General features: G+C 39.4%; 1 protein-coding gene across 1 annotated transcript in view; it reads right to left on the minus strand.

Moving 5' to 3' along the window:
- The window catches only part of NME7 (NME/NM23 family member 7), a 112,356-nt gene that overhangs the window by 55,098 nt on the left and 40,193 nt on the right, over positions 1-17,065 (minus strand). Inside the window, exons 4-6 of the mRNA XM_089512436.1 lie at positions 14,378-14,488; positions 13,714-13,764; positions 10,511-10,718 (exon numbers count right to left, since the gene is read on the minus strand). Of these exons, the coding sequence (XP_089368562.1) occupies positions 10,511-10,718; positions 13,714-13,764; positions 14,378-14,488 (370 nt within the window). The remainder of the gene's footprint in view (positions 1-10,510; positions 10,719-13,713; positions 13,765-14,377; positions 14,489-17,065) is intronic.

The raw sequence follows: 17,065 nt of genomic DNA on the forward strand, positions 1-17,065 counted from the left end.
TATACCAGGAAGACAAATAAAGGACAATATAAGAACGGTCTTAAATTTAATAGAATATTACGAGCACAATAATGATAAGAAGTTTGCAATGATAATGGTTGATGCAGAAAAGGCATTTGATTGGGTGGATTGGTATTTTATGATAGAGACATTGGAAAAAATGGAATTTGGAGACATGTTTTTGAAATGGATAAAAGCAATCTATGAAAAACAAAAAGCACGAATAATAATTAATAACGATATAACAGATTATATACCAATTAAGAGAGGGACCAGGCAGGGGTGTCCCTTATCACCTCTGCTATTTATTTTGACATTGGAAATACTAAATAACAGTATAAGAAATGACTGCGATATAGAAGGAGCTAGAATAGGTAAATTTAATGTTAAACTTAAAGCATTTGCCGATGACCTGATTATATTTTTAGAAGACCCAAAGAAATCAATATTACAACTTATAAAGAGGATAAACAATTATGGTGAATTGGCAGGTTTCAAGATCAATGTAAATAAAACTGCAATTATAACTAAAAATATGTCAGAAATGGAAGAGAAAGAGCTAAGTAATATTTCAGGATTTAAAGTGGTTAAAAAAGCTAAATATTTGGGTGTATATCTTACAAAAAGAAATATAGATCTTTACTCAAACAACTATGAAAAAGTATGGAATGAGATCAAGAGAGATATGTTAAAATGGTCCAAAATGAATTTTTCTTTGTTGGGAAGAATGGAAATTTTGAAGATGAACGTGTTACCAAGACTCATTTTCTTATTTCAAAACCTACCCATCCTGTGTAAAGAAAAATACTTTGAAAGTTGGCAAAAAATCCTTACCAACTTTGTTTGGCAGGGAAAGAAAGCGAGGATTGGGTGGAAGCTGTTAACAGAAGATAAAAGGAAAGGAGGTTGTAACTTACCAAACTTGAAACTGTATTACTATGCAGCATGCCTCCAATGGTTAGAAGAATGGGTTTTTTTGAGAAATGAGGAATTGCTAGAACTAGAGAGTACGAAAATGAGATTTGGGTATCACGCTTTTCTATGGTACGAAAAACTAAATGCAAACTCCGATTTTTCCCATCATTTTATAAGAAATTCATTATATAGGATCTGGTTAAAAATTAAAAAAATGTTCTATAATCAATGGCCATTATGGATCTCAGCCCAAGAGGCGTTCTATAAAAGAACTAAACAAAAAGATCAATGTTGGTTAACATATAAAGATTTATTAATAGACGAAAAAGGAAAATTAGTAATGAAATCCAATGAGGAAATAGAAAAATTGACTAACAGAAATTGGCTATTGCAAAGACAACTAATGGAAAAATTTAGAATTGACAAAAAAGAGCATGAATTAACAATTATAAAGAATGAAATTGACAACATTATATTTGATGGGGAAAAAGGTCATATATCCAAATATTACAGAATATTAAAACAAAGAGAGCTGGAATCTGAAACAGTAAAGCAAAATATGTTTATTATAATAATAAAAACTTTAAAAAAAAACTGGACAGTGGAGAAAGCTGACAGGGACATGAAAATCAACTCATCTGATGTAGTGCTGGATACCATAGGCTGACAAAAGGACAAATAAATGGGTCCTAGAACAAATCAGGCCTAAGCTCTCCTGGGAAACCAAGGAGTGAAGCCTCTGGCCACCCCAGCCATGAGCAAGCCCCGATCAGCACAGGACACCATGGTCCTGAGGCTGGCCGCTGCTGCAGACCAAAACATATGGCTGGCAAGGAGCGTTTTTTCTCTGCTTTTTTTGCAGCCGGGTTTGGGCCACCTTAGGAAGCCTCAGCACAGCTTCCAGCCAATCCGGGGGGAGGGGTTGTCGTCTGCACATCATGTCCCTGAAGCAGCCTGAAGCCAGTGCTTTTTGCCTGTCTGTTTCAGGCCCAAGATGACTATGAGAAGACATGACTCACTAGAAAATACAATAATGCTTAGTAAAGTAGATGGCACTAGGAAAAGAGGAAGACTGCAATCCAGATAGATTGACTCAGTCAAGGAAACCACAGCCGTAAGTCTGCAAGACCTAAGAAGCAAGGTACGTTTTCATGTTGGATGTTAAAAATCTGGATCAGTAACTCTAAACCCTCACTAAATGGTGGATACAGCAGGAATATAAAATGAATTCTTCCATACATATATCAGCAGAAACCTTACATTTATATGTATCCAAGGTAATGGAGTTACTTCACGTTTATTGGAATAGTTATATCTTTCTTTGTAGAAGAGTTTGTGGGTGCTGCATAAAATGAGTTTCCTTGGCAACTGATAGAAGGCTAAATAACAGTGCTACCTGCTTATTCTATACACAATTGCAACTGCTGTGATAGTCCAGTGATTACAAAGTAAAAGAAGAACATTTTGATATTAGAACTTTTATGTAACTCTAACAGAAACAGTGCAACTAACTACGCAGATCTATAGCTTAAGAAAACAGCTGCTTTCTTTTCACACAAAAACAATTTAGAAGTAAGTATGTTTAGGAAAATAATCAACAGCAGAAACATTTTCCAAAATGTAGTTAGTTACACTTAAAAATATTTGTGCTCACCCCAGCTTCTATTTAAATGTATTGGCAGTATGACACAACTAGGAAGAATAACACATATGCGCTGGAAATCTTAATTTGTCATTGATTCTCTTTGTGAAATCACTGTCCCATCTAGTCCTTATTTTGCTTCCACTGGGAATGACGGTTACAATGTTCCTAATGTGAGTTGTTAATGATTGTTCAGACACCTTCCAGTTGAAGTTAAATCTTTACTGGGGAAGGAGGAGGCCTCCCCCCCCCCCAATTTTTCATACTGACACACTAATATAATATTAAGTTGCTATGTTGTTCACAGCTTATCATTTCAAGTTTTGCATTACTGGTAATAGGTGCAGAGTAATTATATTGTTTTAGTAATGGCAATGGCAAACAAAATGGCAAAAGTGTTTTATAGACTACAGCAAAGCCTTTGACTGCACAGATCATGAAAGGCCATGGAACACTCTTAAAGACATGGTAGTGCCAACACATCTGATAGTCCTGATGAGGAATCTATACTTAGGACAAAAGGCTACTGTTAGAACTGAACATGGAGAAACAGAGTGGTTCCCAAATGGCAGAGGGGTCAGACAAGGCTGCATTCTTTCACCCTATCTATTCATCTTGTATGTAGAAAAAATCATATGAAGAGCAGGTATGGACGTGGGAGAAGGAGGAGCAAAAATAGAAGGAATATTAACAACCTAAGATATGCAGATGACACCATACAACTAATAGAAAACATCACAGACCTAAAGCAACTACTAAGGACGGTCAAGGAATAAAGTGCCAAGGCAGGCTTACTACTGAACATAAAGAAAACAAAAATAATGACCATGGCAGTACTAAATAAATTCAACCTAAACAATGAGGAAACAGAAACAGTAAAAGAGTTCCTAAATCTTGGATCAAACATTGAACAGAACAGGGACTGCAGTAAAGAAATCAGAAGACTAGGAGAATGGGAAGGACAGCTATGAAAGAACTAGCAAAGAGCATAAAATGCAAAGATATACAACTAAGCACTAAAGTTAGAATCATATAAGCCATTGTATTCCCTATTATCATGTATGGATGTGAAAGCTGGACAATTAAGAAAGTGGATTAGCAGAAAATCAATTCATTTGAGATGTGGTGCTGGAGAAGAGTGCGGAGAATACCCAAAAATAGGATAGCCCCCCCCCAAAAAAAAACAACCCCAAATGGGTCATAGAATAGATCAAGCCTGAAATCTCCCTCGAAGCCAAGATGACTAAACTGTGTCTGCCATACTTTTGCCATGTCATGAGAAGGCATGTCTCAATGGAAATGACAATAATGCTAGGAAAGGTGGAGGAATTCATGCTAGATGGAAGGATTCTATTAAGGAGGTCATGGATATGCATTTGTTTCCACTGGGAATGATGGTTACAATGTTCCTAATGTGAGTTGTTAATGATTGTTCAGACACCTTCCAGTTGAAGTTAAATCTGTAAGGGCCCATACAGACAGGCCAAAATAAAGCTGCTTTGGGTCACTTTGGATGTATGCTGTTTAAATGATGCAGGCATTATAAGAGTCCGAAAGCTGCACCAAAGCCATACTCCAGTCCTTAGATCTGTAATGTTAATATATAGTAATGATATTAAACTCCTTTTTTCTTCCAAAGTCTCTATGAGCTATTCTCCTTCCAGAGGCCTAACATTTTCTCCATTACTAGCCTATGGACAGTAAGACATGGATCACAATGTCAGGCATTCCGGGGCATTTGTCAATTAGGTCTCATGCCATTTCTTCGAGCTGGATGGGGATTCAGTTCTGACAGTGCTTTGCCACATCAGGAAGAGGATGATGGTCTATGGACCAGCAGTGCTGTGACTTCTGTGGCTGTGTTCTATTGTCCTGAGTTGCTACGTAAGAACTATCTAGTGATTTCTCTTCCTCTTTTTGAACCAGGGAGGAAACTAGCCAAGGGTGGAAGGAAATTTAAAAAGGAATAAAAAGGAGAAGTTTCTTCTAGCACAGCTGTAAATGAGGAAAATATATTTAACTGTCGGCACATCAGTTACAACAAGCACAGCATCTTACAGTTTGCATGAATACAACATAACAAGCAAGATCTCTTTCACACTACACAGCTATAATATTTCAATACCACTTCAAATGCCATGGCTCTATCCTATGGAATTCTGAGATTTGTACTTTCATGGGCTATTTAGAATTCTCTGCCAGAGAGCTCTAATGCCTCACCAAACTACACATCCAGGATTCCAAAGGATGTAGCCATAGCAATTAAAGTGATACCAAAACAGTATAATTGCATAGTGTGGGGAAAAAACTAAGAATGCTGATTCCTTTGTTCCCCATCACTATGTCTATCCATAAACTTATATTTGAAACAACAACTGGAGTACATACTAAGAAAGCCGAAATACTGGTAGCCTGAAATTAACAATTCTTAATAGATTGCTGTTTTACAGGTAGTACATAAAAAGTAATTATGATACTGTGAGTAACACTTAGCTCCTCCAAGCTATGTATTTCTACAGAATGAAAAACAGCTATCAAAAAGTAAAATGCAGAACTAGCCTTCTGCGCAGCCCCCTTTCTTCTGGCTTCCCCATGGACTAAAATGGAAAAATTAAAAATGCCCACATTTTTTTAATTTTTCGCATGACTGCAAGGATTTTGTATGTAGATTATTCCCTTCTGGGTGGATGAAGTTTATTAAATACCAAACAGTTGCAGGATGGTTTGTAATTGGCACTTTTAGATTTGTATGCTTTCCCAAAAGGGGGACATCAAAAAAGCATATATCTTTGTTTTCCTTTTATGACTGAGCTACATGACATTTTCAGGCATCAGAAAAGATCCTTTAAGTTGGACAGGGAAGAAGCAACTTGACATGTTCATGACCTAAGTTTTCAGTATGTCAGCTATGACAAAGTACACTCTAAGTTACCTTTTCATATCCTGGGAGTCCTGCCTGGAACTTACATACAGGAGAAAACAATTATTCAAATTATAAACGTGTGTGTGTGTGTGTGTGTGTGTGTGTTGGAAGTAGTTAGGATCCAATAAAACTCCTGACAAAATATGGTCAAGTGGTGGTTCATTGGAAGGACACATGAACTAACTACCTATGTGCTTAGACCTTTCAGCTTCCTACCCAGAGCCACATAATTCCTCTTGTGATATTCTGAAGGCTGTGCCTTGCAGCATCATTAGGTCCCACATGGACCAAAAGGAAGGGATAACGGTCAGTGGGCTTGGCAAGTCTTGTCAGCCTCTTTGTTACATTGGAGAATAACTAAGGATTAAAGTACATTATGAGGGCAACACTGCAGATATTAAACGGTGAAATGGAATGTCTAATTTGGGAGCTCACACGGGTACAGTGAAATAAGAAGTAATATAAGAGCTCTTGTGGGATAAACAACAACATGTGTCTAGGCAATTGGGGGGTCTTGAAGGGACTATTAAATACTACATGAGCAATCTGATGGTTTGTGTGCGAAAAAAGACTGCAACCTCAAGAGATAAAATGTGCAGTCATAAGGTTTTTATGGATTGAAGGGCGATAAAATAGACTAAAATACAATATACAAACTCAAATTGACTATATCCAAGACATAAGAATTAAAAATAAGAAATAGGACACAAAACAGTAACTTAGAAAGTAAAAAAAAAACACCAGTGGCCTAAATTCCATTGTTAGTTCCATGTAAGTACAGTAGACTCAATGAATCAGATCTAACTTGTGACTTGTAAAGGCAATATTTATGTAAGTCCGATTGATTCAGTTGGTCTACTCTAGCTGGGGAAAACAACAGGATTCAAACCAGTGTTGTAAAGACTGGGGCGTATGCTAAAATAACTTTTTTTTAATCAGTCAAAGCCAAATACTGTACAGTCGGCCCTTCTTATACACAGATTTTTTATACACGGATTCAAGCATCCATGGTTTGAAAATGTTCCAAAAAAGTATAAATTTTTTATAAGGGACACCATTTTGCTATGCCATTATATTTAATGGGAGTTGAGCATCCACGGATTTTGTTATACACGGGGGATCCTGGAACCAAATCTCAGCGTATAACAAGGTTCCACTGTACCTTTGATGATAAACAGTACATAAACAAGATTTTTAAGAGCAGAAAGCCACTAGAAACAAGCATGACCAAATTAAGCCATAAAGAAGTGTTGACAGCTCTTAAAATGAAATTTATAAAAGGCTAGAAAAGGGAAAACTAATATAGCAATCCTTCCTTTTTATCAGGGCTGGAGACAATGCCCTGAACAGCACCATATCCCATGCATACTCAGTCAAGGACAGGAGGGAAGACTTACAGCCAGAAAACACAAAAACAGCAAGAAAATGGGCATGCTCCCATGATCTCAGCTATTGTGCCAATGCAAGCCATACAGAAGCAGTTAATGAAATCACTATGCAGAGACACACATTATTATTATTATTATTATTATTATTATTATTATTATTTGTATACCGCCCTCTGGCAAACCAATCCGGGCGGTTAACAACAGTAAAATATAAAATATGACAATTAAAAACACTTTATCCCTCCCCCCCTTAAGACAGTATTAAACAGTATAACATATTAAAACACAATATCAATGCATAAAAACAACAATTAAAAACTAAAAAACCCTGATATCCCTCTGTTGATCCTCAACCATCACTAAGATGGGGCCATGGGAGGAATGAGGGAGTCAGGGAACCTGGGCCGGGATGGTTAATCTGGAAAGGCCTGTCGGAAGAGATCTGTCTTGACCGCTTTTTTAAAGCTGTCTAATGATGTTATCTGACGGATCTCATTCGGCAGGTCGTTCCAGAGTTTGGGGGCGACAGCAGAGAACGCCCTCTGGGAGGTCGATGCAAGCCTAGATTTTAGAGGCTGCAGTAAGTTCCTCCCAGAGGACCGGAGAGCGCGGGGAGGATTGTACGGGAGGAGGCGGTCCCTGAGATAGCTTGGACCCAAGCCATTTAGGGCTTTAAAGGTGATAACCAACACCTTGTACTGGGCCCGGAAGCTGATAGGCAGCCAGTGGAGGGACCTCAAAACCAGAGTAATGTGGTCCCTCCTAGATGTTCCTGAGACAAGCCTGGCTGCCATATTTTGAACCAGCTGTAATTTCCGAGTCAAGCACAGGGGTAGCCCCATGTAGAGTGCATTACAGAAGTCAAGGCGTGAGGTTACCAGCGCGTGCACAACCGTCTCGAGATCCCTTACTTCCAGAAAAGGGCGCAGCTGGCGTATCAGCCGAAGCTGATAACAGGCACTCCTGACCGTCGCATTTACCTGATTTGTCATCAGGAGCGACGAGTCAAGGAGCACCCCCAGACTGCGAACACAGTCATTAGAGGAGAGTGTGACCCCATCCAGGACTGGAGGTTGCAACCCAATTCTTGGTTTCGAGGCCACTACCATGAGCACCTCCGTCTTGTCTGGATTCAGTTTCAATCTGTTTTTCCTCATCCAGCCCATTACCGCCTGAAGACATTCATTGAGAGAAGAGATGCCATCGGAATTCGAGGCCGACGAACGAGATACAGAGAAATAGATTTGGGTGTCATCAGCGTACTGATAACACCCAGCACCATGACTCCGTATTATCTCGCCCAGCGGCTTCATATAGATGTTAAATAACATCGGGGACAAAATAGCCCCCTGAGGAACCCCACAAGTGAGGTACCTCTTACTGGAGCTACAGTCCCCGAGTAGCACCCTCTGAGACCTGCCCGAGAGGAAGGACCGGAACCACTGCAAAGCAGTGCCCCCGATACCTAACCCCCTCAGGCGGTCCAAGAGGATGCCGTGATCTATAGTATCAAAAGCCGCTGAGAGGTCTAAGAGCACCAACAGGGTCACACTCCCCCTGTCAATGCTCAGACGCAGATCGTCGGTCAGGGCAACCATGGCAGTCTCAACCCCAAAGCCTGTCCTAAAGCCAGTTTGAAATGGGTCTAGATAATCAGTTTCATCCAAGACAGCTTGGAGCTGAAGGGCAACCGGCCTCTCGATCACCTTGCTCAAAAATGGCAGCAATGACACCGGCCTATAATTCCTCATATCCAGGGGGTCTAGGGAAGGTTTTTTCAGGAGTGGCCTAACCGCCGCTTCCTTTAAACAAGATGGAACATGTCCTTGTTCTGCATCCACTAGAAGCACAACACATAGGACAATACCACTATTTTATGGGCATAGAAAGCAAGAGGAAGATGGAGATGCAATAAGTTAAGAAGAGACATGGTGGACCCGATCAAATCTCCTTCTTTGGAAGTATTTAAACAGAAGCTGGATGGCCATCTGTCAGGGATGATTTGATTGTGAGTCCCTGCATGGCAGAAGGGGTTGAACTGGATGGCCCTTGTGGTGTCTTCCAATTCTATGTTTCTACGATTCTACGAAATGCATTTCTAGTCTGATATTTTGTTCCCACAATGACCAAATGAATGCCTTGAGGACAGGGAAGACATGAGCAGAACAGTACTCTCTCAGTTATCAGTAATATATACATACTGGATATAGCCATCATAACTAGTAGTTATAGATAACTCCATCCTACATGGATGTGTCAAATTATCTTTGAAATCTATCCAGGTTGGCAGCCATCACTATGTTTAACTATGCACAGCATCAAGACATACTGTATATACTCATGTATAAGTCTAGAAATTTGGGTCCAAATATTGACCCAAAACAAACTGAGTTGACTTATCCACGGGTCAATTTAAGTACTATATCTTAACTTTTGTTTAAAAGAAGGAACCATGCCCCGGTGAAAAGCAAGAATATAATATATGAAGCACCAACCCTCTCTACTCTCTCATCTATCCATCCTTAAGACTAAGGACAAAGTCTGCTGGAATTTTGTAAGTTGTTTGATATTGTTTTGCTTTGCTTCATCCTTTAGGTCCTTTGCTATATGCCCCTAAATTTTATCCTCAACTTATCCACAGGTCAAAGCAAAATCCATAATTTTGGCCCCAAAACCTGTCCTTGACTTAAACATGAAGTCAACTTATAGTCGAGTATATACGGTAATTTCTTTGTCGGTCCTGAATGTCCATTCAGTTTATTGGGTGATCCCTGGTTCTAATATACAGCCACTCTTAACACTATGTATCATTTTATACAACCTATCACCTTGTCCTTACTTGCTATTTAAAAAAAAAATCTTTTAAAATCCCAGAACTATCACTGTTATTCATGGGAAAGTTATTCTGATGTACTGATCATATTGTTTGGCCTTCTCTGTACCTTTTCCCAGCACTACGATATCTTTTTGAGATGCGATGAACATCGCTGTATAAAACGTTCCAGGTGTGGTCACACATTGTAGATAAACCTGCTCACAATACCCAGGCAGGATGCCAACCAAAAAATTCATACATTTCACCTGGGAGAAGGGCTCAAGACTCATCCAAGAAAAGGAAGACTATTTTGAGAAGTGTCCAAGGGCAACAGCCAGGATGTATAACTCTGAGCAGCTGCAAAAAGCCACAGCTACTTAGAACACTCCTAGGGATATTAGGATATTTTAAACATTACTATAGAAAGTAACAACCAAGTATCAAAATAAATCATAACAACTGCCATTTGGCCAATGTTCATTTAACAAGTATTCCATTGACATGTGCTTAAATCAGAAGAATCAGAATACACTTTCCATAATACAAGGGCCAACAGAAACCCAGACATCGACTCAGTTTATCAAGTACAGTCCTCCCTCCATTTTCACGGTTTTGGAACCCACATCCCTCACTTATGCGTGAAGGACAAATGGAGGAGGAAATAATGTGTGTGCCCGATGCACATGCGCACTCCCGCAGCCACACACCTATATTCAAGGCAATGCAGCTTGAATATAGGCGAAACTCTATTTTCGCGAGCGGATCTGCAACAGATCCCCCATGAAAAAGGAGGGGCAACTGCATTTATTTTGAAAAATAAAACTTACTTTAGCAGCAGAAGTAAAGGAATCAGGACCATGAGCTACATTTCTTATACCATCAGTTCCAAAAAGTGCCCTAATGCTGTTTGGAGCTTCAGTCCGGGCCACCATAGAGTTTGCAGGTCCTAATAAATTTTTCCATCTAGATATTGCTTCATCTCCCAAGATCTCCAAGGCAACAACAGGGCCACTTGTAATAAACTCAAGAAGTTCACTGCAAGGAGAAATCAGAGTAGTCGGAATTCAAAGTGAGGACAAAACTCTTGACAGGAGACTCCTTTTCTAAGTACAACCAAGCCAAAAATCCCAAATACAGAGATGTGCATTTAGCCATTATATTTTCTAGCTAAGAATATGGCACATAACCATAATTTCACATGTGGGAGGTCTCAAAATAGTCAAGATTTCTCAATCTATTCCATTTAAGCAGCAAAATTTGAAAGCATTTCAATTTCAATTTTTTTAAAGAATTATGTTTACAGAACAACTTGATAACAGACTCACTTGTTACCCGTATTTTACTTGCCCTTGTTACTCTTATCTTACTATTATTTCATTGCAAATTAAGTAATTATATAAGTAACAGCCTCCCAGTTCATAATAATAATAATAATAATAATAATAATAATAATTTCTATAACGCCCGGTGGCAAAGCCAATCTGGGCGGTGAACAACGTAAAAATTTACAGAATAAAATATACATAAATATTTATACTCCCTTCCCCCCCCTTAAAAAATATTAAACACTTAAATGTATTAAAATGGGACTATAACAATGTATAATTATACTATCCTAAACTAAACCCCAAAACCCTCAGTAATCCTCACCATAAGGGGATGGGGCCACGAGAGGAATAATGGAAATCGGGGAGCCAGGGAGACTGGGCCGGGAAAAAAATTTAATCTGGAAAGGCCTGCCAGAAGAGATCCGTCTTGACAGCATTTTCAAGATGTCAACTGACGGATCTCATCCGGCAGGTCGTTCCAGAGCTTAGCGGCGACAACAGAGAATGCCCTCTGAGAGGTAGCCGCAAGTCTAGATTTTGAAGGCTGCAGCAAATTTCTCCCAGAGGAGCGGAGAGCGCGGGGAGGATTGTACGGGAGGAGGCGGTCTCTAAGACAGCTTGAACCCAAGCCATTTAGGGCTTTAAAGGGCTTTATCACTGACCAATCTATCTAGAAAGTTTTTCATCTGTAAGCCTCCTTCCTTTGTTATTGTCCAAATATGGGCAACCATCTTCCATGACAGACTTTGAAGAGTATAACACCATTAACAAAAGCAACAACAACAAAACTCCAAAAGACCAAAAACTCCATACAATCATATGTCCCTAGGATTGCAGGAGTAAATCAGTATTGGGGAGTCTGCTGCTATTACCACCAGCAGTTAGGTACATGATTAAGAGAAAGAAAATCAGCAGTCCACTAGACAGCTTTACCTCAGGGACATAGCTAGGATTTTAGGAAGGGGGGGGGGGGGTCCAGACTAAGTGCCACCATTATAATGGGGCTTGGGTGCAGCAGCACACACCATTCATTTTTCTAATGGAAGGGGGGTCCGGACCCCAAGAACCCCCCCCCCCCCTTGGCTACGTCCCTGTTTACCTGTTATTCTGATAACAAGGAAACATGAATATTTGAATCCATTCTTCTAACCTAATGATGCACAAAGCAGTTCCTCTATCACAAATATGAGAAACCTCCAGCTCATGGGCTTAATATAGCCCAGGCCTTGGAAAAGTAGTAGTAGCTGATGATGACTACAATTCCCCAGCATGTTCGTGACTCCTAGCCTTATTTTTAATCTGTACTTCCAGGGATTTCTTCTTCTCCCTCTTACATTGCCTGGTGAGAAATGGTTTTTTCCAACTAATTTTCCTAATTTGCATATGTTAATGGTTTTAAATTGTTTTCAACTGTTTTAACCAAGTTTAAAATGTGTTATTTTAAACTGTCAATTTGTTTAATATGCTTTTAGTCTTTTAACTTTTTAAAAGATTTTAAATTGGTTAAACTGATTTTATTGTACACTTTCTTAAGATTCTCATGATATAGGGTGAATTAAATAAATACGCTTTCTAAAAGCCTCGAGTGTTAAAAACACCACAATATTATTTTGGCAGCAGCCCCAAAGGAAACTGTTCTGTATTCGGTTAGATTCTTTTCTACATTAGGTGTGGAAACTCTGTACCCATTCTTATCTTGCTGCACTGCCATTCCCTCAACCACCACCACTGCTCATAAAAGACTGGGCTGATGTGAACTGGAGTCCAAAAACAGCTGGTCCAGAAGCATAAGCAGGTATGTTTCACCTCACCTGCAACCCAGTTTTTTTCACTGGAGATGGTAGAGATTGATTCTGTGATTTTCTACATCCAAAGCAGGCTGTCTATCAGATACAGGATAGGATACAGGACAGTCAATCAATCAATCCATGGCTTACTGTCTCTTCCCATTTGCCCAGTTATTACAGGACAATATCAACTGCTAAATAATCTATTAATATTGAAGAAATGTATATGCAGCTTTCATAGCAGCTTTATATATTATTTATATCTAGCCTTACGTAGCAGCTTTTATGCATTAGAAGCATAAAAGATATTTCAAAATGCATATAAAGTGACCCTATTCTGAACTAAAAAGAGCAAACTTTAAAACCCAGCACCCAATTCCTCAAGAAAACCGAACCATTAAATTTTAAAGATCTGCTAAAAAGCCAGTATAGGTGGGACTATGCCTACCTATTTTGAGAGAAAGTTTAAAAAAAATGTGAGGTGTCCCTGAAAATGCCTTGTCTCTAGTATCTGTTATCAGATAGGCCCAAACAGGGCCTCAAGACACATCTTAAGGCCTGGGCACAATCATCTGTATTCAGGCAGTTCTTCAAACAACCTAGTCCCAAATGGGTTAAGGCTCTAAAAGCCGAATTAGCAAATATCCAATTGCTGATGCTTCTGAGGATCACAATACTGCTCTTGCTGATGTCATAACCCAACCTAAGGTCAGTGTGTGGTAGTTCTTATTGCTCCTTGCTCTCCTCAGGATGATGGAGAAAGCCAATCCTACAAGTCTCTTTAGACCCCTCTATATCAATACAATACCATACAATACTATCAGTGTGTAAATATCCCATAATCAATAAAGCAAAAATAAAAATTAATCAATTTCAGTAAGTTCAATAATTTTATACACCAAAATGTATACCTACTTGTAATAAGGCTTAGCTTGATGGTCTGCATGAAAATCAATTGCTTCTGCCCTGAAAAAGATTTATTTATTATCAGAATATGCATGTAGTTGCAGTTATGGCTGGTTGTTTCAGATGAAATTGTAAAATTGAGACAGCGTTTCTTCTGATATTTCCATATTTTCTTTTGTCTCTGTATAGTCACACCCAGTTTCTCCTATTTCTTCTTGCCTTTTCCCATTTCTCTCAGCCTCATAAGAAGGCAGTGGCTGAATAATTTATTCACTTCTCTGAATAAATATTCCGCCCCAAATCCTATGATATCATCATAAGTCAAAGTCAACTTGAAGGAACATAACAACAAATCAAGAGATTTGCTGGAAAATAACTGTGGGAAAGGACTATTGCCCTCCTATGCTGCCTGTGGATTTCCCAGAGACATCTGACTGGTCACTCTAGAAAACAGGTGCTAGACTTAGTGGCATTCTGCAGGCTTCTTTGTAAGTTGGGAAATGCTGATGAAATGCTTTAACTTAGCGTTGACTGAAAAAAGAGGCATAGATTGGGAGTAGCCACCCACTTAAGGTAAGTATAGTTCCTTTCAGTGATTCTTCTTTGTGAACAAGTAACAAGAATTTTAAAGTGTAACATGAATTTCAGTATATCCCCACTACTGGAGCTTTACCTTGTAAGTTGCATCATTTTGGCCTTAGTTATTGTAAAACCAGAATTAATCATAATATCGATGACTTCTCCAAGTTTAAGTGCAGTATCAGGCTTTAATAAAGCCAAGGTTCTAAGGAAGAAAAATAACAAAGTAGAAAAAGGTATCAAAATATGACTTATTAGATTTCTTCCCTCATAGATGCAGTTATAAGATAATATTACCATACCAATTAAATCCTCCATGTAGAAGTAATTTCACCTTAAGATCTAAATAACGAAAGTGGAATAAGCAACAAAAAGTTCTCAGCTACAGACATTTTGGCCACAGTATCACTGACACATCTACCCCAGGAGTGATGCTGCTTGTATCTAGAATGAGCATGTTCCAGCAGATCTTGTAGCATCTGTATGCATGAAAGTAATTATAGGAGTCTAAAGGGCTATTTTGCATGCTGTGAGTGCCATCTTGATACCAGTGTCCCTTATCTTTAGTTATCATATATACTAAGTCATATGTGTGCAGTGTCTCACTTATATTAGCACAAGTTCATGACTTCAGAAGAGACCAGTTTGTTGCATTGTAATGAAATTGTTGCTGAACCAGTGTAACTCCCCAAACATAGAAATCCAGGTTCTACCGCAGAGATATTACTGTTTTTTCCTTGTGAAACCCTTTTTAGACACTGACAAAAAAATTATACTGCAATTCCACAACACAGTACAGCTTTCAAAGCAGTATGTATAGTTCTGCCACAAATTTAAACTATCTTTTATGTCAATGTGGAGGATGGCATAAATGCAGGCAAGCTACCAGATGATAACCATAAGACTCATAACTGTTAGGAGTTTGCCACTAATATTTTGGTGGCTGAGAGGTAGAAAAACTAGCCTAACCTGTGGGTCATCCCAATTTTGTTGTACTCTACTTCCTGCAATCCTACACCATTGGATATGCTGATTAGGGAGTAAAATTCCAGCAATATCTGGAGGCCACAACTGCTTTACCTTGCTATATAGCCTGGTTCAGTAAATTCACAATACTGGCAACAGCTAACCACCTGCAACTTGTCCTGCCCACTCCCTGTGGAAGGATAAAGTAGAAATGTGGCTGATAATTACAAGCCACTAAGGGCAAGAAAAGACTATAGTTCTTTTCTGTACTCTAGCTGTAAACTGCTTTGACAGTCATCCATAAAAACAACCAAAACTCTCCCCTTTTAATTCTTCACTACTCATTTTTACCTGAGACTAATCTAATCTTTCATTCTTAAATTTTTAAAAATCCATCATGGAAAAATGGTATATTTTCCCTCTCCCCTTATGTAATAAAGTACAGATACTCTCTCTCTCTCTCTCTCTCTCTCTCTCTCTCTCTCTGTCTGATGGAAGATAAACACTACCCATCACTACCAATAGTCTGGCCATAGTTTATACATTTGAAAATGAAAATATAATGTTTTTAGAAATTGTATCTTCTCACCCAGAGCTGGAAGGTAACTATTTTCTAAGGAGTAACTTGTATTAAGTTACTTTTTAGAGTAACAAACAATACATTTATTTTTGCCTACAACACCCATGGCTCTAGTTCCCTGCTTTCCAGTGAAAAAGAATGAACCATCTGCTCATTACTAGATATACTGGTGTGCTGTAAAAGGCCCAAAACACATGGGCCAAATGGCACAGATTCCAGCCACATTCATGGTGTAGCGTTCTGATGATCTATGCCCTGAATGCAGCTGGAAGCTGAGCTGAGCCCGCGTCTTCCAGAGACCCGATTCAGGATTGCAGCAGTGGCCCAGAAGTAGTATATAAGGGATATTTCTCATCAAACTGAAAGTGACAGGTGCTCCGCCCCTTTTTATAGGGGTACAAGAGATTAGTCCCTCCTCCCTAATTTGCAGCTCCTAGATTTTTGGGTTCTCTGGTGCTTTTGCTTATAATTGAGAGCATCTTATTGTATTTTTCCATTGCAAGACAAATGAAGGGTGGGGGAGGAAGGAGGGATATGTTTTCTTAATGGCTTGACAGACTGCCCCAAAAGGGTGGGCTGGAGGCACCTGTTTTTGCTTCTGAGGGATGCTGCAGCAGCTCACAAATTAATAATGGACATTTAGCAAGGGCAACAAGGAGGGTACAGAAATATTTACTCAGCTAAGCCAGACTAGTCAGTGGGCATTTCATAGAATCATAGAATCGTAGAGTTGGAAGGGACCGCAAGGGTCATCCAGTCCAACCCCCTGCCATGCAAGAAATCTCAATCAAAGCATCCCCGACAGATGGCCATCCAGCCTCTGTTTAAAGACCTCTAAGGAAGGAGACTCCACCACACTCCAAGGGAGTGTGTTCCACTGTCAAACAGCCCTTACTGTCAGGAAGTTCCTCCTAATGTTGAGATGGAATCTCTTTTCCTGTAGCTTGCATCCATTGCTCCGTGTTCTGTTCTCTGGAGCAACAGAAAACAAGCTTGCTCCCTCCTCAATATGACATCCCTTCAAATATTTAAACAGGGCTATCATATCACCTTTTAACCTTCTCTTCTCCAGGCTAAACATCCACAGTTCCCTAAGTCATTCCTCATAGGGCATGGTTTCCAGACCCTTCACCATTTTAGTCACCCTCCTTTGGACACGCGCCAGTTTCTCCACATCCTTTTAAAACTGTGGTACCCAGAACTGGACACAATATTCCAGGTGGGGCCTGACCAAAG

This window comes from Sceloporus occidentalis, unplaced genomic scaffold (genome assembly GCF_023333645.1).
Source record: "Sceloporus occidentalis isolate IW3139 unplaced genomic scaffold, rSceOcc1.0.p SCAF_2, whole genome shotgun sequence".
In the NCBI taxonomy this organism is placed as follows: domain Eukaryota; kingdom Metazoa; phylum Chordata; class Lepidosauria; order Squamata; family Phrynosomatidae; genus Sceloporus; species Sceloporus occidentalis.